At 38.7% G+C, this 25,039-nt stretch overlaps 1 protein-coding gene across 1 annotated transcript in view; it reads right to left on the bottom strand.

Moving 5' to 3' along the window:
* Positions 1-25,039, bottom strand: part of LOC102272537 (mitochondrial adenyl nucleotide antiporter SLC25A24) — a 73,107-nt gene that overhangs the window by 34,079 nt on the left and 13,989 nt on the right. Inside the window, exons 6-8 of the mRNA XM_070361884.1 lie at positions 17,402-17,546; positions 16,472-16,579; positions 10,284-10,451 (exon numbers count right to left, since the gene is read on the bottom strand). Of these exons, the coding sequence (XP_070217985.1) occupies positions 10,284-10,451; positions 16,472-16,579; positions 17,402-17,546 (421 nt within the window). The remainder of the gene's footprint in view (positions 1-10,283; positions 10,452-16,471; positions 16,580-17,401; positions 17,547-25,039) is intronic.

The following is a 25,039-nucleotide window of genomic DNA, read 5'->3' as shown; positions in this document are numbered from 1 at the left end:
TAATCTGGGGGGAAAAAAACCTCTTTCATTGCAAGAGAATGAAAGTGACAAAGGTAAATAACATCTTCATATTATGAAAATAGTTCAGGCTTCAAGGACCCTTAGAAAGGGTCTCAGAAATCCACCTCTAGAGTGTCCAGATCATGCTTTAAATGACTGATTAAGTGGTTTTGAAATATCAAAATAATTATTTTAATCTAAAGATACCAGGCAATGCCACTGTTTACTTCTAATGGGCTGAATTGTGTCCCCCCACCACCAAAATTCTTATGTTGAAGCCCTAACCCTCAGGGCTTCAGAATGTCACTGTTCATGGATAAAGTCTCTGAAGAGGTAATTAAGTTAATTTCATTAGGCATTAAGAGTGGAGAGTTTGTATTCACACATGCTTGGTTGTCTGCCAGGATCCCCTCTCCATGGAATTTTCCAGGCAAGAATACTGGAGTGGGTTGCCATTTCTTCCTCCAGGGGATCTTCCCAACCCAGGGATCAAACCCAGGCCTATTTTGTCTTCTGCACTGGCAGGCAAATTCTTTACCACTGTGCCACCTGGGAAACCCTTATTCAGAGTGGACCCTATTCCAGTATGTCTGGTGTTCTCTTAAGTAGAAGTTTGGATACATATGTGCTGGCACACAAAGGAAACTATGTGAGGGCAGAGGGAGCTGGCCATCTGCAAGCCAAGGAGAGAGCTCTCAGAGAAACCTTGATCTTGGGCTTCTGGTCTCCGGAACTGTGAGAAAACAACTTCTCTTACACAAGCCACCTAGTCTGTGATATTTTGTTATGGCAACCCTAACAAACTAGTACACTACTTTTAAGGCCTTTCCTCATTTAATGATTCCCCAACTTGATTAATTATCAGATTTACTTAGAATTTTTAAATTTATTTTTTATCAAAGTATAGTTAATTTCACCTGCTAGCACTCATTTCATATACTAGCGAAGTAATGCTCAAAATCCTCCAAGCTAGGCTTCAACAGTACGTGAACCATGAACTTCCAGATGTTCAAGCTGGATTTAGAAAAGGCAGAGGAAACAGAGATCAAATTGTCAACATCCACTGGATCACAGAAAAAGCAAGATAATTCCAGAAAAACTTCCACTTCTGCTTCATTGACAACACTAAAGTCTTTGACTGTGTGGATCACAACAAACTGTGGAAAAATCTTAAAGAGATGGAATACCACACCACCTTACCTGCCTCCTGAGAAGTCAAGTCGCTCAGTCATGTCCGACTCCTTGTGACCCCATGGTCTGTAGCCTGCCACGCTCCTCTGTCCATGGGATTTTCTAGGCAAGAGTACTGGAGTGGGTTGCTATTTCCTTCTCCAGGGGATCTTCCCAACCCAGGGATCAAACCCAGGTCTCCCGCATTGCAGGCAGACACTACCGCATGGGCCATCAGGAAAGCCCCTGCCTCCTGAGAAACCTGTATGCAAGTCAAGAAGTAACAGTTAGAACCAGACATGGAACAACAGACTGGTTCCAAATTGGGAAAGGAATATATCAAGGCTGTATATTGTCACCCTGCTTATTGGACTTCTATGCAGAATACATCATGTGAAATGCCGGGCTGGACGAAACAAGCTGGAATCAAGATGGCTGGGAGAAATATCAATAACTTCAGATATGCAGATGACACCACTCTTATGGCAGAAAGTGAAGAGGAACTAAAGAGCCTCTTGATAAAGGTGAAAGAGAAGAGCGAAAAAGCCGGCTTAAAACTCAAAGATCAAAAAACTAAGATCATGGCATCTGGTCCCATCACTTCATGGCAAATAGATGGGGAAACAATGGAAACAGTGACAGACTCCATTTTCTTGGGCTCCAAAATCACTGCAGGTGGTGACTTCAGCCATGAAACTAAAAGACACTTGTTACTTGGAAGAAAAGCTATGACAAACCTAGACAGTGTATTAAAAAGCAGAGACATTACTTTGCCAACAAAGGTCTGTATAGTCAAAGCTATGGTTTTCCAATGGTCATGTATGGATATGAGAGTTGGACCATAAAGAAGGCTGAGCGCCGAAGAATTTATGCTTTTGAACTGTGGTGATGAAGACTCTTGAGAGTCCCTTTGACAGCAAGGAGATCAAAGCAATCAATCCTAAAGGAAATCAGTCCTGAATATTCATTGGAAGGACTGATGGTGAAGCTGAAGCTCCAATACTTTGGCCACCTGATTCGAAGAGCCAACTCATTGAAGGCAGGAGGAGAAGGGGACGATGGAGGATGAGATGGTCGGATGGCATCACCAACTCAATGGACATGAGTTTGAGCAAGCTCCAGGAGATGGTGAAGGACAGGGAAGCTTGGCATGCTGCAGTCCATGGGGTCTCAGAGGGTCAGACATGACTGAGCGACTGAACAACAATAGTTAATTTACGATGTTGTGTTAATTTCTTCTGTACAGCAAAGTGACTTAGTTATACACATATATACATTTTTTATATTCTTTTCCATTATAGTTTACCCAGGATATTTAATATAGTTTCCTGTACTATACAGTAGTACCTTGTTGTTTATACATCCTATATATAATAGTTTGCAACTATTAACCCCAAACTCCCGGTCCCACTCTCACCTATCATCCCTCCCCCTTAGCAACCACAAGTCTGTTCTCTATATCTGTGACTGTTTCTGTTTCATAGATAGGTTCATTTGTGCCATATCTTAGATTCCACATGAAAGTGATGGCATATGGTATTTGTCTTTCTCTTTCTAGCTTACTTCACTTAGTCTGATAATCTCTAGTTGCATCCATGTTGCTGCAAATGACTACAAATCATTCTTTTAATGGCTGAGTAGTATTCCACTGTATATATGTACTACATCTTCTTTATCCATTCATCTGTTGATAGTTGTTCAGGTTGGTTCCATGTTTTGGATATTGTAAATAGTGCTGCTATGGACACAGGTGTCGGTGGTTTAGTCGCTAAGTCGTGTCCGACTCTTGTGACCTCGTGGATTGTAGCCTGCTAGGCACCCCTGTCCATGGGATTCTCCAGGCAAGAATACTGGAGTGGGTTTCCATTTCCTTCTCCAGAGGAGCTTCCCCACCCAGGAATTAAACCTGGGTTTCCTGCATTGCAGGCAGATGCTTTACCGACTGAGCTATGAGGGAAGCCATGAACATAGGGGTGCATGTACATTTTTGAATTTTAATTTTCTCCAGATATATGCCCAGGAGTAGAAATGCGGGATCATTCTATTTTTAGTTTTCTGAGGAACCTCCATACTGTTCTCCAGAAAGTGGCTGCACCAACTTAATTCTCACCAACAGTGTAGGGGGGTTCCCTTTTCTCTACATCCTTTCTAGATTTATTATTTGTAGATTTTTTAATGATGGCCATTCTGACTGGTGTGAGGTGACACCTCATTGTAGTTTGATTTACCTTTCTCTAATAGTGATAGAGCATTGTTTCATTGCCTATTGGCCATCTGTATGTCTTCTTTAGAGAAATGTCTATTTGGGTCTTCTGTGCATATTTCCCTTGATCATTTAGTCTCCCAACATATCATAGACCATTTTCTCAAGCTTTGTCCGTTATCCTAGATGGACTTCTTCTAACACTGTGTGTGTGCTTAGTCGCTCAGTCAATCCTAAAATTCATATGGAAATATGAGGGACTCAGGATAGCCCAAACAATTCTGAGAGAAAAAAGAAAAAGCTAGAGAAGTCACATTTTCTAATTTCAAACTTACTAGAGAACCACACCAATTAAGGCAGCTGTGGTTCTGGTGTAAGGACAGACATACTGATCAATGAAATAGAATTTGAGGGTTCAGCAGTAAACCTTTAACATGTATGGTTAACTTCAATAATATTGCCAAGCCCATCCAGTGGAGAAAATAGTCTTTTCAACAAATGTTATTGATACAACTGGATATCCACATGCAAAAGAATGGAGTTAAACCCCTGCCTAACACCATATTGAATTAATTCAAAATGCATAGTAGACCTAAAGTAAGAGTTAAAAACATAAAACCCTTAGAAGATATAAATCTTCTGTGTTCTTTCACTAGGCAGTGGTTTCTTATATATGACACCAAATGCAACAATAACAAAAGAAATAATAAATAAATTTGACTTCATCAAAATTTAAAACTTTTCTGTAAAAGATAATACATGGAATGGAAGAAAATAATTGCAGATCAAATATCTAAGGCACTTGTATCTATTATATGCAAAGAACTACAACTAAACAAGAAAAAAAACAAATTAATAATAGACAACAATACCACTTTCTATTCACAAAGATAACAAAATCAAGAAGACAGATAATAACAAGTGTTGGCAAGGATGTGGAGAACTCAGAACCCTCATTCACTGCTGGTGGAAATTAAATGGTATAGCCACTTTGGAAAACAGTTTGGCAGTTCTTCAAGAGGTTAAACATAGAGTTATCTAATGACACAGCAATTCTACTCCTAGATACATACCCAAGAGAATGAAAACATATGTCTACACAAAAACTTGTACTCAATTTCATAACACCATTACTCATAATAGTAAAAAAGTAGAAATAGCTAATTGTCCATTAACTGATGAATGAGGCAAACAACAGATAGTATACCCATATAATGGAATAATATTCAGAAAAAAGGAGCAGTGGCAGCACTGGCGCAGGAGGGCCGAGAGGAGCTACTCCACGTTCAAGGTCAGGAGGGGTGGCAGTGAGGAGATACCTCTAGTCCAAGGTAAGAAGCAGAGGCTGCACTTTGCTGGAGAAGCCATGAAGAAATACCCCACATCCAAGGTAAGAGAAACCCAAGTAAGACGGTAGGTGTTGTGAGAGGGCATCAGAGGGCAGACACACTGAAATCATAATCACAGAAAACTAGTCAATCTGATCACACGGACCACAGCCTTCTCTAACTCAATGAAACTAAGCCATGCCGTGTGGGGCCACCCAAGACGGGCGGGTCATAGTGGAGAGGTCTAACAGAATGTGCTCCACTCGAGAAGGGAATGGCAAACCACTTCAGTATTCTTGCCTTGAGAACCCCATGAACAGTATGAAAAGGCAAAATGATAGGATACGGAAAGATGAACTCCCCAGGTCAGTAGGTGCCCAATATGCTACTGGAGATCAGTGGAGAAATAACTCCAGAGAGAATGAAGGGATGGAGCAAAAGCAAAAACAATACCCAGCTGTGGATGTGACTGGTGATAGAAGCAAGGTCCGATGCTGTAAAGAGCAATATTGCATAGGAACCTGGAATGTTAGGTCCATGAATCAAGGCAAATTGGAAGTAGTCAAACAGGAGATGGCAAGAGTGAACATCGACATTCTAGGAATCAGTGAACTAAAATGGACTGGAATGGGTGAATTTAACTCAGACAACCATTATATCTACTACTGTGGGCAGGAATCCCTTAGAAGAAATGGAGTAGCCTTCATGGTTAACAAAAGAGTCCAATATGCAGTACTTGGATGCAATCTCAAAAACGACAGAATGATCTCTGTTTGTTTCCAAGGCAAACCATTCAATATCACAGTAATCCAAGTCTATGCCCCAACTAGTAATGCTGAAGAAGCTGAAGTTGAATGGTTCTATGAAGACCTACAAGACCTTTTAGAACTAACACCCAAAAAAGATGAACTTTTCATTATAGGGGACTGGATGCAGAAGTAGGAAGTCAAGAAACACCTGGAGTAACAGGCAAATTGGCCCTGGAGTACGGAATGAAGCAGGGCAAAGGCTAATAGAGTTTTCCCAAGAGAATGCACTGGTCATAGCAAACACCCTCTTTCAACAACACAAGAGAAGACTCTACACATGGACATCACCAGATGGTCAACACCAAAATCAGATTGATTATATTCTTTGCAGCCAAAGATGGAGATGCTCTATACAGTCAGCAAAAACAAGACCGAGAGCTGACTGTGACTCAGATCATGAACTCCTTATTGCCAAATTCAGACTTAAAATTGAAGAAAGTGGGGAAAACCACTAGACCATTCAGGTATGACCTAAATCAAATCCCTTATGATTATACAGTGGAAGTGAGAAATAGATGTAAGGGACTAGATTTGATAGATAGAGTGCCTGATGAACTATGGATGGAGGTTCATGCATTGTACAGGAGACAGGGATCAAGACCATCCCCATGGAAAAGAAATGCAAAAAAAGCAAAATGGCTGTCTGAGGAGGCCTTACAAATAGCTGTGAAAAGAAGAGAAGCGAAAGGCAAAGGAGAAAAGGAAAGATATAAGCATCTGAATGCAGAGTTCCAAAGAATAGCAAGAAGAGATAAGAAAGCCTTCCTCAGCAATCAATGCAAAGAAATAGAGGAAAACAACAGAATAGGAAAGACTAGAGATCTCTTCCACCCGACTCCAGTACTCTTGCCTGGAAAATCCCATGGGCGGAGGAGCCTGGTGGGCTGCCGTCTATGGGGTCGCACAGAGTCAGACACGACTGAAGTGACTTAGCAGTAGTAGCAGAGATCTCTTCAAGAAAATTAGAGATACCAAGGGAAAATTTCATGCAAAGATGGGCTCGATAAAGGACAGAAATGGTATGGACCTAACAGAACCAGAAGATATTAATAAGAGGCGGCAAGAATACAGAGAAGAACTATACAAAAAAGATCTTCATGACCCAGATAATCATGATGGTGTGATCACTCACCTAGAGCCAGACATCCTGGGATGTGAAGTCAAGTGGGCCTTAGGAAGAATCACTACGAACAAAGCTAGTGGAGGTGATGGAATTCCAGTGGAGCTATTTCAAATCCTGAAAGATGATGCTGTGAAAGTGCTACACTCAATATGCCAGCAAATTTGGAAAACTCAGCTGTGGCCACAGGACTGGAAAAGGTCAGTTTTCATTCCAATCCCAAAGAAAGGCAATGCCAAAGAATGCTCAAACTACCCCACAATTGCACCCATCTCACGTGATAGCAAACTAACGCTCAAAATTCTCCAAGCCAGGCTTCAGCAATATGTGAACCGTGAACTTCCAGATGTTTCAAGCTGGTTTTAGAAAAGGCAGAGGAACCAGAGATCAAATTGTCAACATCCACTGGATCATGGAAAAAGCAACACAGTTCCAGAAAAATATCTATCTCTGCTTTATTGACTATGCCAAAGCCTTTGACTATGTGGATCACAATAAACTGTGGAAAATTCTGTAAGGGATGGGAATCCCAGACCACCTGACCTGCCTCTTGAGAAACCTATATGCAGGTCAGGAAGCAACAGTTAGAACTGGACATGGAACAACAGACTGGTTCCAAATAGGTAAAGGAGTACATCAAGGATGTATATTGACACCCTGCTTATTTAACTTACATGCAGAGTACATCATAAGAAACGCTGGGCTGGAAGAAGCACAGCTGGAATTAAGATTGCCGGGAGAAATATCAATCACCTCAGATATGCAGATGACACCACCCTTATGGCAGAAAATGAAGAGGAACTAAAAAGCCTCTTGATGAAACTGAAAGAGGAGAGTGAAAAAGTTGGCTTAAAGCTCAACATTCAGAAAACGAAGATTATGGCATCTGGTCCCATCACTTCATGGCAAATAGATGGGGAAACAGTGGAAACAGTGTCAGACTTTATTTTGGGGGGCTCGAAAAACACTGCAGATGGTGATTGCAGCCATGAAATTAAAAGACGCTTACTCCTTGGAAGGAATGTTATGACCAAACTAGATAGCATGTTGGAAAGCAGAGACATTACTTTGCTAACAAAGGTCCGTCTAGTCAAGGCTACGGTTTTTCCAGTGGTCATGTATGGATGTGGGGGTTGGACTGTGAAGAAAGCTGAGCAACAAAGAATTGATGCTTTTGAACTGTGGTGTTGGAGAAGACTCTTGAGAGTCCCTTGGACTGCAAGGAGACCCAACCAGTCCATTCTAAAGGAGATCAGTCCTGGGTGTTCTTTGGAAGGAATGATGCTAAAGCTGAAACTCCAGTACTTTGGCCACCTCATGTGAATAGTTGACTCATTGGAAAAGACTCTGATGCTGGGAGGGATTGGGGGCAGGAGGAGAAGGGGACGACAGAGGATGAGATGGCTGGATTGGCATCACGGACTCAATGGATGTGAGTTTGAGTGAACTCCGGGAGTTGGTGATGGACAGAGAGGCCTGGCGTGCTGCAATTCATGGGGTCGCAAATAGTCGGACACGGCTGAGTGATTGAACTGAACAGAACTGATTCAGAAAAAAAGAATGAAATGCTGATAAATGCTATAATATGGATGAAACTTGAAACCATATTTCTGAGTGAAAAGAAGCCAGTCATAAAACATTACATGCTGTATAATTGCATTTATATGAAGTGTCCTAACTGGACAAATCTATAGACACAGAATACAGATTAGTGGTTTCCAGGGAGTGGAGGAGTTGGATGTGGGGAGTGATTCCTAATGAGTACAGGGTTTCTTTTAGGAGTGGTAAAAATGTTATTGAATTAAATAGTAGGGATGGTTGTACAACCTGTGACTATATTGAACTGTACACTTTAAAATGGTATATGAATTATATCTCAATAAAGTTTTTATGATAGAAAATCTTGTCAGCTATGGCATTCCTATGCCCAGAGCCTTCCAACAGTTTCCCATTTCACCTAGAGCAAAAATTAAAGTCCCTTCTACAATCTGCAAGGTCTTGAGAAATCTGCCCCGACCCAGCAGATCTCTGACTTCATCTCCTACTAATCTCTTCTGGCTTACTCTGCTCCAGCTGCACAGATATGCATCCACCCTAAATGTCCTCTTTGTACATGTATGTGTGGCTCAACCCCTTCACATCCTCTGGTCTTTACTCAGAAAGTATCTTTTCAGGAAGCCGTTCCAGTCACTGAACTATCTACTCTCCTTTCCTGCTTCATTTTTCTTCACAACCCTATTACTACCATATGCCATGCTTCAAAAGTTTATTGTCTGTCTCACAGTGAAAGAATGTTGAGCTCCCTACAGATAGGACTTTCTGTCTCTTCTGTTTGGTGTACCTAGAACAGAGCGTGGTACATGCAACTCAGTAATTATTTATTGAATGAATACATCCTCACTTTTAAGGTGAGAGGATTCAGGCACAGAGAGGTTAAGCAAATTATGAAGCCATAATTTGTACTCGAGCAGTCTGAGTCCACAATTCTAACTGCTATCCTCAGTTCAGTTCAGTTTAGTGGCTCAGTCGTGTCCGACTCTTTGCGACCCCATGAATTACAGCACACCAGGCCTCCCTGTCCATCACTAACTCCCAGAGTTCACTCAGACTCACGTCCATCGGGTCTGTGATGCCACCCAGCCATCTCATCCTCTGTCCTCCCCTTCTCCTCCTGCCCCCAATCCCTCCCAGCACCAGAGTCTTTTCCAGTGAGTCAACTCTTTGCATGAGGTGGCCAAAGTACTGGAGTTTCAGCTTTAGCATCATTCCTTCCAAAGAAATTCCAGGGCTGATCTTCAGAATGGACTGGTTGGATCTCCTTGCAGTCCAAGGGACTCTCAAGAGTCTTCTCCAACACCACAGTTCAAAAGCATCAATTCTTCAGTGCTCAGCCTTCTTCACAGTCCAACTCTCACATCCATATATGACTGCTATCCTAACCGATAAGAATTAATAAGTTTGGTGGGTTGGAAGGTACTCAGGATTACTAAAAAAGGAGGGAGTTGTACAGGGAATGTCCTGCTTGATGGTCTGTTAGGATCAGCCACAGAGAATGACCAAAGTGAAACTGGACACTACTAACAGAGAAAAAAAGGTCATTATTTTGCACTCCTACTTTCCTCCCCAGAAAAGAACTTCCATTCTTCTCTTCCTTTTTCTGAATCAAGTGACTATAATTGATTTGGAATAGATGATTACTATAACCAGAAATTATTCACGAGGAACCCCAAAACAGAAGTAACATGAGCCAAATCAGACTTCTGACACTAGGAAAAAATGGGGAGCAAAACAGCATCATTCAATCTCCCTGGTGGTCTGAAGATCAGGAGAGAGGTTTTAAAAACAGCTGCAAGTTACTGATAGACCAGCTATAGAAACCCAGCAACAGATGGAGTCACTAAGGTGGAGTGGGTTGTGTGCAGGGAAAGGAAAGGAAAGGTCAAGGTCAATATTTACAGAAAACAAGCTTATAGAAAACAATACTTATAGAAACAATCCTGAGAAAGAGAAGCCAGAAAAACAAACTGTAAAAAGAAAAATATGTTTTCTATTCACTCAGTTTTAAATGTATTTTTGATTTAAATTTTTTTCAATTGTATTATATTTTCAGATCTAATAAATCTGATGTAAGGCCATCATAGAAACAAACTCACCTCATAAACAGTGATATCTACACCCGCATATGGTATGACAGTCAGAAGACTAGGAATGTAGCCTTTGTAAAAGCCTGTAATCTTTTCAAGCTTCCAGATCTTCCTGGCACAGTCCAATAGCCCAGAGTACTGTCCAGTTTTACTTACAGCCAAATTAGTTTTTAAAACCTGAATGTAAAAGAATGTTATAGGGTCACTGATCAGTTACCCAACCCAGGGCAATCCTATAAAGTGTGAGCTACAGTTTAGAAATTAGAAATTTCTATTTTCTATATTAGAATTTAGAAAGAGAAAACAATCTTAGGTCAAACTGTATTTTCAATGACAGTAAACCTGCTATCATTTTCCTACTTATTCTTGGAATATTTTACTTTTGCATACTACTATGTAACAGTCCATGGGGTCACAAAGAGTTGGACACAACTGAGCGACTGAGCACACACACATACACACACATGTTACAAATACAGTGCTTAAATACAAATACAGTGCTTTTACCAAATTCCTGAACTTAACTTTGCAGGAAGGTAAAGTATCTGAATCCAGCTGTTCTTCTTTCTGTCTAAATTACATACTAGTGAGCCACAGCTATTATTGCACTGTAAGTCAGATAAGGAACCCAAAATAGAATATAATTGGACCAACCGCTATGGAAAACAAGTTGGAGGTTCCTCAAAAAATTAAAAGAAGATCTACCCTGCTGCTGCTGCTAAGTCACTTCAGTCATGTCCGACTCTGTGCGACCCCATAGACGGCAGCCCACCAGGCTCCCCCGTCCCTGGGATTCTCCAGGCAAGAACACTGGAGTGGGTTGTCATTTCCTTCTCCAATGCATGAAAGGGAAAAGTGAAAGTGAAGTCGCTCAGTCATGTCCGACGCTCAGCGACCCTGTGGATTGCAGCCTTCCAGGCTCCTCCGTCCATGGGATTTTCCAGGCAAGAGTACTGGAGTGGGGTGCCATTGCCTTCTATGACCCAGCAATTCTTCTTCTGGTTATAATACACAAAAGAAATGAAAACAGGATTTCAAAGAGATACATGCACTACTATGTTTGTATGTTTAGCACTATTCTGTAGCACTATTCACAACAGCCAAGATACGGAAATAAGCTCATCAACAGATATATATATGCATGTATATCTTCTTTGTCCGTTCATATATATACATATATGTATATATTATAATAGAATGTTATTCACCTATGAAAAAGGAGGACATTCTGCCATGTGTAGTGTGCTAAGTGAAATAAATCAGACAGAGGAAGACAAGTACAGTACAGTATCACATATATGTTTAATCTAAAAAGCCAAACTTGCAAAAACAGAGTAAAATGGTGGTTACCAGGGCATAAGAGGTGGGGCAGGTAAGATAGATGCAATTTAAGGGTACAAACCTGCAACAAGTAATAATTAAGCTCTAGAGGAAATGGCAACCCACTCCAGTGTTCTTGCCTGGAGAATCCTAGGGATGGGGGAGCCTGGTGGGCTGTCGTCTACGGGGTCGCACAGAGTCGGACACGACTGAAGCAACTTAGCAGCAGCAGTAGCAGAGATCGAACACACAGTATAGTGAATACAGACAACAATCTTGTACTATAATCAACCATCTTGCTGAGAGACTCAGATCAGATCAGATCAGCCGCTCAGTCATGTCCGACTCTTTGCTGAGAGACTAGAACTTATTTATTCCAACCACTAAAAAGAAAGAATAACTATGAATATGATTGTAGTGCTAAATATTGCTATAATATATAAATGTATCAAATTAACTGTTGAACACCTTAAATTTACATAATACTATGTGTCAGATAGGTTCAGGAAAGAAACCTAAAAGAAAAATGAAGCTCCTACAACCTCCATCTCCAACATAAGTATCCTAATAAACTGATATTAGGATTTCACAAACATCAACACATGTATACATATACACACAGCTTGTGAATGGCAGTAGGTTTTTAAACCATATATATATATATATATATATATATATACACACACACATATAAGAACACACACACAAATACCAACTCACTCAGTCGTGTCTGACTCTTTGCAACCCCATGGACTGTAGCCTACCAGGCTCGTCTGTCCATGGGATTTTCCAGGCAATAGTACTGGAGTGGATTGCCATTTCCTTCTCCAACACAAAGAAAGACCCAAAAAATAGAAAATAAAAGACTAAGGAACTTATCCAGGTGAAAGAATGTTAAAGAGACCTGACACATGATCTGAATTGGATCTGGAAAAAGAAATTACTATAAAGACAATTATTAGAACAATTAACAATTAATTACATTTCAATAAGGACTGTGGATTAGATAATAGTATTGTACTGCTGATAAATTTCCTGATTTTGACAATATATAAAAGAAAGTTCTTCATTCTAAGGAAATTCACACCGAAATTTTTAAAGGTAAAGGGACACAACGTTTCCAACTTTCTCTCTCTCTACACAAATACACACACACGCGCACACACACACACACACCTGTATGGAGAAAGGCAAAATGTTTATTGAAATTTGTGTAGAGTATCCAGAGTTTCCTTGGACTAATGGAAAACACAGAAAACTCTGCTGACATTGAAGTTTAGCATGAAATAAGCTGTTTCTTTACAAGTGGGAAAGAAACTTGGTGAGCCTTAATTGTTATACTATTTATTCATTTTTCATTGAGAAATGCTATGATAGAAATGTATTTGCAGGAATCTCCTTATCTCCTACTAGATCAGTTGCTTCTTTACTGTGCATATATAAAGCTACACAATCTGAAAGACATACTGCTTATCCTAGATTATATATAAATACTGCCAGATAAACACAGGTCAATTTATACTTTGAAGAGAAAATAATCTTAAAATTCAAAAACCACATGGAAAATCTGTATTGTTTTTAAAAATTGGATGTTTCATTCTTATAAAAAGAGTAAAGAAGTATCATTATGACAGAAAAATATATTCTGAATGTATTTAAATTTTATACATCTGCTCTGACTCATAGCTCTAAAATTAATCACCTTCATGATTAATCCAGGGTCTCTGGGTGTTCCTTGTATTCATTAACTTGGAATTTATAAAAAATAAATAATAGCAAAACAAATCAGAGACTTTAAAACAAAAATAATTTAAATCCTCAGAGGAATTCAAGATTATATTTCATCTAGGAGGACAGTTCAATATTTGCAAATCAATCAATGTCACACATTACATGAACACTGAAGGATAAAAATCATGTGATCATCTCAAGATGCAGAAAAAACTTCTGATAAAATTCAACATTCATTTATGATAAAACTCCCAAGAAAGTGGGCATAGAGGGAATATACCTCAATATAATAATGGCCATATAAGACAAACTTGTTGCCAACATCATACTCAATGGTGAAAAGCTAAGATCAGGAACAAGAAAAAGATGCTCACTAAACCACTTTTATTCAATATAGTATTGGAAGTCCTAGCCACAGTAGTCAGATAAGAAACAGAAAATGGATCTAAATTGGAAAGAAGTAAAACTGTCATTGTTTGCAGGTGAGATGATACTATATAGAAAATACTAAAAAGCTGACACCAAGGAAACTATTCAAACTCATAAAGGAATTCTAAAGTTACAGAATATAAAATTATCATCCAGGGCTTTCCTGGTGGCCCAATGGTTAAGAATCCACCTGCCAAAGCAATTTTTTAAATTGACATGTGGAAACATAATTGTTGGTATTTCTTTACATTGACAATAAACTAACAGAAAGAGAAAATTAGAAAACAACCCATTTACAATTGCATCAAAAATAATGAAATACCTAGGAATAAATCTAACCAAAAAGATAAAGGACTTATACCAGAAAACTGTAAGACACTGATGAAAGAAACTAAAGACAGCACAAACAAATGGGAAGATAACTATGCTCATGGATTAGAAGAATTAATATTATTAATATGACTATGTTACTCAAGGCAATCTACAGATTTCGTGTAGGCTCTATCAAAATACCAATTGCATTTTTCACAGAACTAGGACAAATACAATTTTTAAATTTGTATGGGAACACAAAATACCATAAATAGCCAAAACAATCTTGAGAAAGAAGAAGAAAGCTAGAGGTAACATACCCCTTGGTTTCAAACTATACTACAAAGCTACAGCAAACAAAACAGTATGGTGCTGGACCCAAAACAGACACATAAATCAATGGAAGAGCATAGAGAGTCAAGAAATAAACCCATATTTATATGGCTAATTATAAATATTGCCAGAGGAGGCAAGATGTTGGAGGTAGAATGGAGAAAAGACAGCCTTCTCAATAAATGGTGCTGGGAAGACTGGACAGTTATATGCAAAAGAGTCAACCCAGACTACTTTCTCACATCATTTACAAAAATAAACCCCAAATGGATTAAAGATTTAAATTTAAGACTTGAAACTATAAAACTCCTAGATGAAAATGTAAGCAGTGTACACTTTGACATCAGTCTTAGCAATATTTTTTGTATATGTCTCCTCAGGCAAAGGGAAACAAAAGCAAAAATAAACAGATGAAATTACATTAAATCAAAGGGCTTTTTCACAACAAAGGAAGCTATCAACAAAACAAAAAGGCAGCCTACTGAATGGGAGAAGATATCTGCAAATTATATATCTGATAAGGGGTTGATATTCAAAATATACAAAGAACTCACACAATTCAACATCAAACTCCCCACCAAAAAAATGGACAGAAGACCTGAGTAGACATTTTTCCAAAGAAGACATACAGATGACCAACAAACATGAAAGGATACTCAGTATCACAAATCATCAGAGAAATGAAAATCAAAACTATAATGAGATATCACCTCACACCTATCAGAATGGCTATCATCAAGAGACATCAAATAACAAGTGTTGGCAAGGATGTGAAGAAAGCGAACCCTTGAGCACTGTTGGTGGGAATATAAATTGGTGCAGCCACTATGGAAAACAGTATAGAAGTTCTTCAAAGAAACCTAAAGATAGAACTACCATACGATCCAGCAACACCACTTTTGGGTGTTTTTCTGAAGAGAGCAAAAACCCTAATTTGAAAAGATATATGCACCCGTATGTTCATTGCAGCATTATTTACAATAGCCAATATATGGAAGCAACCAAAGTGTCCATCAATAAATCAATGGATAAAGAAGACATATATATACACAGAAAGATCAAAAAGAAAAGCAAAATCCAAAATTATTTAATAGTAGAAGATTTCCCAGAGCCGGGAAAAAGATCATTAAAAAGATCTGAAATTAACTGATGAAAGAAAAGGGTCAGAATCTACACATTTCGTGATAAAATTTCAGGAAAATAAGAATTAAAAGAAACTCTTAAGAGTTTCCAGATTATTTAATAAGAATAATGTAAAGTGGTTGGATATAAGTTTAACTTAAAAATTCAGGAGTTTTCATATATACAAACAGTAAACATTAGCAAAATCTAATGAAATACATTAATAGCAACAAATACCAGAATGTATCTAGTAATAAAAGCCTCAAATGCACAAGACCTGTATAAGAAAATTATAAACTTTATCAAATAATACAAGAAAAGATCTAAATGGAAAGGAAGACATATCTCATTGCTAGGCAAAAAAGAAATTCAATATTATAATTGTCATTTCTTCCCCAAATTCACTAAGTACAACTAAGAGTCAAAATCCCAATTTGGTTTACTTTGGTTTTTTTAAGAAACTTGGCAAGCCAATTCTAATGTTCATATGGAAGGGAAAATGCAAGAAAATAACAACAACAAAATGTCCCCTTGGCAGATGAATGGATAAAGAACATGTGGTATGTGTGTGTGTGTGTGTATACATATATATATATACACACACATACACGCAACAGAATGTTACTTAGCCATCAAAAAGAATGAAATAATGCCATTTGCAACAATATGGATGGACCTAGATATTATCATACTTAGCAAAGTCAGAAAGACAAATACTGTATCACTTATATGAGTAAATATAAGTGATATTTATATTTTAGTAAAATAAAATATGACACAAATCAAAGCAACAGAAATGCCAGCTTAGATATCACAGATCTGGTAACACTGCCCTAGCAACAGATTTTCTCTACTCAATAGCTACTAATAATAAGAGGATTCTGGCTCATTTGAAAAAAAATTAGCCATAATTCCATTAAGGATAACAGATCTTTTTAAATAGCACTTACCTCTAAGGGGTAAATAAAAGACTGAGAAGTGGCACCAGCCAAAGAAGCAGAAGCAAACTTCTCAAGTGTTCCTAATTCGCCTCCTTCAGAAGAAAGATACTCCTTATACTGTATTAACAAGAGTTCAAAGATATGTTAGCATTGAAAAAGTTCAAAGAGGCATGCAAGTCATTCAATATCAGTGGATACCCAGGCATTTAATTTATAGTTTAAAACTATAATCCCATTTTTGTGCTGCTTAGTCACTCAGTCATGCCCAACTCTGCGATTCCACAGACTATAGCCCACCAGGCTCTTCTATCCATGAGATTTCCCAGGCAAGAATACTGGAGTGGGTTGCCATATCCTCTTCCAGGGGATCCTCCTGACCCAGGAATCGAACCCGTGTCTCTTGCATTACCTAGTACCTAAATATAGTCATGTATATTAGATAGGAGGCCTCAACCTTAACAGTAGAGACTTTATCTTGTACCTCAATTTGCTTAGAATAAGACATACAGCAAATAAGGTATATAGCAAACATTCAACAAGTGTTGATTATGATAAGCAATAAATATAAAGAAAATGGAAAATTCTGAGATGGAAACAACTGAGAACCTTATGCAATATGTTTTGATGGCAGCCATGTTATAATGAACCAACATGACATGACAAACAAACCCGTGTTCTTGCCTGGAGAATCCCATGGAGAGAGGAGCCTGGCAGGCTACAGTCCACGGGGTCACAAAGAGCTGGACATGACTGAAGCAACTTAACACACACACACACAATTATATAATAATAATATAATTATATAACTTTATAGTAATCTTCCAACACAGATAAACAACTACTTCCCTTTGTTTTGTAATAACCCCAACCGATTTTTTAAAAAGTAAAACTGAATAACATTCCCTTGTTAATAAATGTCATAGGCAGTGTGGTTTTTACCTGTTCATGAGACCAGATCTTAACAGCTATTTCAGGAGCAAGCTTGAAAACATTCGTACCATTTCCTCTCCACAAAGAAATGACTCCGCCCTCTTTCATCATCTCTATTAAATGGCTCATTATCTTCACATTCTTTGTTTCTAAACTCTGAGCCTTGAAAAGGAAAGGAAGAATTTTGAAAATCACAATACTATTTGAAGAACTTTGAAAACCACATATTGTAATTTTCATGTGATTGGCAGGACAGAGTTGAAGTTCCTAAAATATGGAAGGTCTCTCCTGTTGGGGAAACAGCAGCTGTTGGGGTGATTAGACAGCTTTTGAGCCATGTTTATTTTAATCCCTGCACTATAGCTTAAGAAGAGGACACCTTACACAGGGGACACAAGATTCTGCTTCAGACATAGTTGCTTTGTTGCCCCCTCCTCAGAGGGATGAACAAATAACTCTCCCATCAGGAAGAGTGAAATTGGGTGTACATTTCAAGAGAAGTGTCAGGGAAGCAACATTTCTGAAAAGTTAAGGCCACAGAAACTCAGAGAACTTATTGCTAACAATTGGCTATGAGGCCTTTAACAAGGGTGATCAGTGTGGTCAGTGAAAGCAGAGAAAAGAAAGCGGAATCCAACTAACTCTGTGGCCAAGATCTGAAACCTTTTCCAGGGCACATATTAGAAAAGAGATATACACTTGTCTTAAGACAGTATCAGAGAATGTGCTCTAGACATTGACTATACTGCATTAACATGAGAAAAATTAAACCCAGAGCAATATGACTCAACATGTGAGTGAAGATAATGGGAAAAATAAAAGATAATTCAACAAATACAGTCCAGTAAAAGAAGCTACAAAAGTGGTTTTAAAATAAGAGGTATTAAAGAGCTATATATCTGTTTTTAAGGAGACTGGCAGCAGTCTGATGGCTCTAGTATGATAGTTGCATACCTAGTAAATGTGGAGGGGATCAGCAGGCTCATTGTAAAACATATGAAGAGAAAAGGAGGAAAAACTGACCAAAAATGAAAAAAAAAAACAAAAACAAGAACCAGTATGAAGAAAATTACCAACTCTCTATTGAGGAGAAAAAGACACAACTCAGAATGATACCTGTATTTTACAGCCATAGTAATAAATAGGTTTACTTTAATTTGTGCAATAAATCTATAAAAGAGAGTTAAAATTCAGTCAACATAGAACATAAGGAAATCTTTCTGAACTGGCTTGTATACAGTCACTGAGCTAAGCCCTTGCATACCCACTCTCTCCTGCATCAGTCACTCTAGCTTCAGGGAGTCCCAGGTAGACTCCACTTTAAATGGGTGCCTGCCTAGGTGACCATTAATCAGTCTACCTACGTGCCCTCCTACCAGCCAACTGCCCTCCTGCATCATCCCTTGGCCTCTCTGTTCAGAGCATTAGTAAGATAAAAATACAAGTGACAAGATTCATTTCAGTATTTAGATCCTTTTGGAAATTTTGGTGCACCAATTATTGTCTCTCTTGCCAGCAAAATCTTTTATAAAATAATATAACCTGATGTTTGGGAGGATACAGGGAAACAGGTAGTTTCATACAGTACTAGGAAAAGTAATGTATGATAAATGTGACTACATATCAAAAGCCTTATGGAGTAACCATCATAGTCAACAAAAGAGTCTGAAATGCAGTACTTGGATGCAATCTCAAAAACAACCGAATGATCTCTGTTCGTTTTCAAGGCAAACCATTCAATGTCACGGTAATCTAAGTCTATGCCCCGACCAGTAACGCTGAAGAAGCTGAAGTTGAACGGTTCTACGAAGACCTACAAGATATTTTAGAAATAACACCCAAAAAAGATGTCCTTTTCATTATAGGGGACTGGAATACAAAAGTAGGAATTCAAGAAACACCTGGAGTAACAGGCAAATGAAGCAGGGCAGAGGCTAATAGAGTTTTCCCAAGAGAAAGCACTGGTCATAGCAAACACCCTCTTCCAACAACACAAGAGAAGACACTACACATGGACATCACCAGATGGTGGACACCAAAATCAGACTGATTATATTATTTGCAGCCAAAGATGGAGATGCTCTATACAGTCAGCAAAAACAAGACTGGGAGCTGACTGTGGCTCAGATCATGAACTCCTTATTGCCAAATTCAGACTGAAATTGAAGAAGTAGGGAAAACCACTAGACCATTCAGGTATGACCTAAATCAAATTCCTTATGATTACACAGTGGAAGTAAGAAATAGATTTAAGGGACTAGATCTGATAGACAGAGTGCCTGATAAACTATGGATGGAGGTATGTGACATTGTACAGGAGACAGGAATCAAGACCATCCCCAAGAAAAAAAAATGCAAAAAAGCAAAATGGCTGTTTGAGGAGGCTTTACAAATAGCTGTGAAAAGAAGGGAAGCAAAAAGCAAAGGAGAAAGGGAAAGATATACCCGTTTGAATGCAGAGTTCCAAAGAATAGCAAGGAGAAATAAGAAAGCCTACCTCAGCGATCAATGCAAAGAAATAGAGGAAAACAATAGAATGGGAAAGACTGGAGATCACTTCAAGAAAATTAGAGATACCAAGGGAACATTTCATGCAAAGATGGGCTCAATAAAGGACAGAAATGGTATGGACCTAACAGAAGCAGAAGATATTAAGAAAAAGTGGCAAGAATACACAGAAAAACTGTACAAAAAAGATCTTCATGACCCAGACAATAACGATGGTGTGACCACTCACCTAGAGCCAGACATCCTGGAATGTGAAGTCAAGTGGGCCTTAGGAAGCATCACTACGAACAAAGCTAGTGGAGGTGATGGAATTCCAGTTGAGCTATTTCAAATCCTGAAAGATGATGCTGTGAAAGTGCTGCACTCAATATGCCAGCAAATTTGGAAAACTCAGCAATGGTCACAGGACTGGACAAGGTAAGTTTTCTTTCCAATACCAAAGAAAGGCAATGACAAAGAATGCTCAAACTACTGCACGATTGCACTCATCTCACACACTAGTAAAGTAATGCTCAAAATGCTCCAAGCCAGGTTTTAGCAATACGTGAGCCATGAACTTCTAGATGTTCAAGTGCGTTTTAGAAAAGACAGAGGAACCAGAGATCAAATTACCAACATCCACTGGATCATCGAAAAAGCAAGAGAGTTCCAGAAAACCATCTATCTCTGCTTTATTGACTATGCCAAAGCCTTTGACTGTGTGGATCACAATAAACTGTGGAAAATTCTGAAAGAGATGGGAATACCAGACCACCTGACCTGCCTCTTGAGAAACCTATATGCAGGTCAGGAAGCAACAGTTTGAACTGGACATGGAACAACAGACTGGTTCCAAATAAGACAAGGAGTAAGTCAAGGCTGTATATTGTCACCCTGCTTATTTAATTTATATGCAGAGTACATCATAAGAAATGCTTGGCTGGAAGAAGCACAAGCTGGAATCAAGATTGTCAAGAGAAATATCAATAACCTCAGATACGCAGATGACACCACCCTTATGGCAGAAAGTGAAGAAGAACTAAAGAGCCTCTTGATGAAAGTGAAAGAGGACAGTGAAAAAGTCGGCTTAAAGCTCAACATTCAGAAAACTAAGATCATGGCATCCCGTCCCATCACTTCACAGCAAATAGATGGGGAAACAGTGGCATACTTTTATTTTGGGGGGCTCCAAAATCACTGCAGGTGGTGACTGCAGCCATGAAATCAAAAGACGCTTACTCCTTGGAAGGAAAGTTATGACCAACCTAGACAGCATATTAAAATGCAGAGACATTACTTTGCCAACAAAGGTCTGTCTAGTCAAGGCTACGGTTTTTCCAGTAGTCATGTATGGATGTAAGAGTTGGACTACAAAGAAAGCTGAGCACCAAAGAATTTATGCTTTTGAACTGTGGTGTTGGAGAAGACTCTTGAGAGTCCCTTGGCCTGCAAGGAGATCCAACCAGTCCATCCTAAAGGAGATCAGTCCTGGTGTTCATTGGAAGGACTGATGTTGAAGCTGAAACTCCAATATTTTGGCCACCTGATGTGAAGAGCTGACTCATTTGAAAAGACTTTGATGCTGGGAAAGATTGAGGGCAGGAGAAGGGACGACAGAGAATGAGATGGTTGGATGGCATTACCGTCTCAACGGACACGAGTTTGGGTAAACTCTGGGAGTTGGTGATGGACAGGGAGGCCTGGCGTGCTGCAGTTCACGTGGCCGGCAAAGAGTCGGAGATAACTGAGTGACTAAACTGAACTGAACTGATGTATAGAATTCACTTGCAGTAATGGCAAGCTGGGTAATAAGAAAGGAATGTACTTCCAAGTAAGGATAACTGAAAAAGCCAATGGCATATTTATTTCTTAAAGTTTTCTTAAAGGTATCCATGAGCTAACAAGACAGAGACATATTCCAAGGCCAGTATCTAGGAGAGAAGAGAAAATCCAGAAAGGCAGGATTATCACTCAAGTGTATTTCTGGACCCAGAAAAAACAATTATAAAGTTAACTCATTGTTTTGTTGCCTCACTGGGTTAACAGAAAACAAAAGACAAAGCTCAGGGCTCACTGAAGGCTTTGCAGGTCTATCCCCTTATGGTAAGGGTAAACCAGAAGAAACCAGCCTCTGCAAGGACTTATAGCATGGCTTTGTATCAGCTGGGTGGTTCTGGGAACTTCAAGACTCAAATCTGAATTAAATAATGTGATCCCAGATTGATAGTCCTCCCAAGCACCTAACAGAAACAAATAAAAATCTAGTCTCAAGTTGGATATCATCATCATAGTTCCTCAAGTTATTACTCCAAGTGATATTTTAAAAAACAACATCAAAAACTAATGGAGGGGGGGAAAAGTAGAATAACTTTAAAAAATATAAGTGAAGGCAAGAAAGAAAATAAGAAAATCTTAGAACATGCAGGACAAATAGAAAGCATAAAATAAGATGGCAGCCTTGAACAAAATATCAGTAAGTATACCAACAGTTAAATGAAATAAGTCTTCCAGTGTAAAATATAACAAAATCCAGGAAATTCCCTGTCAGTCCAGTGGTAAGGACTCTGTGATTTCACTGCCAAGGGCCTGGTTCAATCCACAGTAGAACTAAGATCCTGCAAGCCATGCTGGCAAGCCAAACAAATGAAAAATATATAAAATAAAATAAAAACCACCTATATGCCATTTACCTGTAACTTATCTAAAACATACAAATGCTGAAAGCCTGAAAGTAAAAGAAGGACAATGGATATATAACACAAATCCCAAGCAAGAGTAGGGAGTGCATCTATATTAATGTCAGACAAAACAGAACTAAAGGCATTTACAGAGACAAAGATCACTTTACAGTGACAAAAGGTTCAATTCACCATGAGTATTCTAATTTTTAGCGTCAATGTATATGAAGGAAAAGTGACAGTGCTACAAGCAGAGCAGGGCTAGACCTGAGAAGGGCTGCTGCCCCCTGGTCCTCTATCTCAGCGTCCCAGAGCAGAGAGGTGGAGAGTGCGGAGTGCAGAAGCTTAAGCCTGCCCTACACAGAAGAAGAGTGAAGCTGATAATGAGACTACAAAAAAAACGTGTGGAGTTTTCAAAAGGCTGACTCACAGGGATTTATTTCTTGTGTTCATTCCTTGATTTTCTTGGTGACAGAAAGACAATGCAAATAAACAGATGTATAAATTCCTTTTATAACAGAAATTCTGATTTGCTAAGAGAGTAGATTTGAAAACTCATCAGAAGAAAAAAACGTAACTATATATGGTGATGGATGTTAACTAGATTTATTGTGGTGATCATTTGCAATGCATACCTATACTGAATCATTATACTGTACACATAAAACTAATATAATAAGTCAATTATATCTCAATTTGTAAAAAAAAGAAAAAAATCTGTGGGAGAAACATAGCTAGAAAACACAACTGCAGAAGAAATCTATACAAGCTACCTAAAATATCCATTCTTCATTTTTAATATAAAAGAACAATAAAGGGTCATAATATATGTGAAGGAGGAAAGGCAGCATAGAACCCAAAACTAAGATAAACAGAATAATTAAATTCACAGAAAATAGCGACAATTTAGGAAACTACAGTTAACTAAAACAAAACAACATAAAGAACCCTGTAATGTCCTCAGAAAGAATCAAGATGATATTGAATTCATTTTAAGAAATACCAAACAAGAAAAGACACTATGAAAAAAGATCAATCAAAAGGATAAAAAGAGCTCTCAGAAATTTAAACTGTGATTACTAAAATAAGAAGTTCAATAGAAGGGTTAAAAAACAGTACTGAAGAAATGTCCCAGAATGTCAAGTAAAATGACATAGTAATAAAAATATTTATGAAAAGATAAGATTGCAATGCAGGAGACCCTGGCTCAATCCCTGGGTCAGGAGATCCTCTGGAGAAGAGAATGACAACCCATACCAGTATTCTTGCCTGGAAAATCCCATGGACAGAGGAATCTGGCAGGCTACAGTCCACTGGGTCACAAAAAGTCAGACACAACTGAGCAACTAACACACACACACAAGCTGCATGGAGGTCAGTCTGGGAGGTACCACATTCAACCATTCAACCAGAAGAATTCCAGAGAGAATAAACTGAAGAAAACTAAGGAGGAAACACTAGAATACACTAATGCTGAGGAAAGACCTAAGTTTACGGTTAAGAAGAGCCCACCAAGTGTCAAGCGCAATGGGTTGAAAAGAACCTACCTAAACTCACATTGTACAATTTCAGAATACCCAACGTAGTACTTAGTTGCTCAGTCATGTCCAACTTTTTGAGATTCTTTGGATTGTAGCCTGCCAGGTTCCTCTATCCATGGGATTTTTTTTTTTTTTTCTATCTTCTATCAGTGGGATTTTTCAAGCAAAAATACTGGAGTCAGTTGCCATTTCCTCCTCCAGGGGATCTTCCCCACCCAGGAACCTGACCTGTGTCTCCTGTGTCTTCTGCATTGCAGGCAGATTCTTTATATGCTGAGCCATTGGGAAAGCCCAAGGTAGATGCATGACTAAATGCTTCCAGAGAGGAAAACCAAGTAATCTACAAAATATCAAAATGGCATCAGACTTTTCAGAAGTAATACTGAATGCTAGAAAATAATAGCACAATGCCTTAAGAAGTTCTAAGGGAAAGCATTTTTGACCTTGATGTCCCTATTCTGCCAAACTGCCAATCAAAGAGAAAAGAAAAATAAAATAATTTTAGACATGTAAGATACTGACTTTCAGAAAAAGTGGTAGAATGACCCCACATGTTTATTTCCTCGTCCTCCCAAAACCACACAAAAACGATAGTAAAGTAACAAAGCAGGCAATAACTAGGGCACCCATCGATCCCAATTCGCCCAAAAGCTATTCCTCCATGATTATTAAGCACCCCTTTCTTTTTTAAAAGTGTCTTGGTTCAAATGAAAATTATATGGTCACCTCATTACTAATCTGCAGGGATAAAGGTACTAGTGGTTTCATCAGATTTGGGGGAGGTAGAAAGCAAATGGAAAAGTGATAACTAATTTAGCAGAGTAAAAGTTGTAACTTACGGGTCTGAGGAGGGGAAAGCACATAGAACTAAATTTTCCCTAAAAAATCCATGAAGCTTTATTCTCTGGAGGAAGCAGAGATATTAACTCAGGAATACAGAA

Source organism: Bos mutus, chromosome 3 (assembly GCF_027580195.1).
Source record: "Bos mutus isolate GX-2022 chromosome 3, NWIPB_WYAK_1.1, whole genome shotgun sequence".
Taxonomy (NCBI): domain Eukaryota; kingdom Metazoa; phylum Chordata; class Mammalia; order Artiodactyla; family Bovidae; genus Bos; species Bos mutus.
Note: the sequence above shows the minus strand (reverse complement) of the source record. Positions and strands in the feature narration are given on the sequence as shown.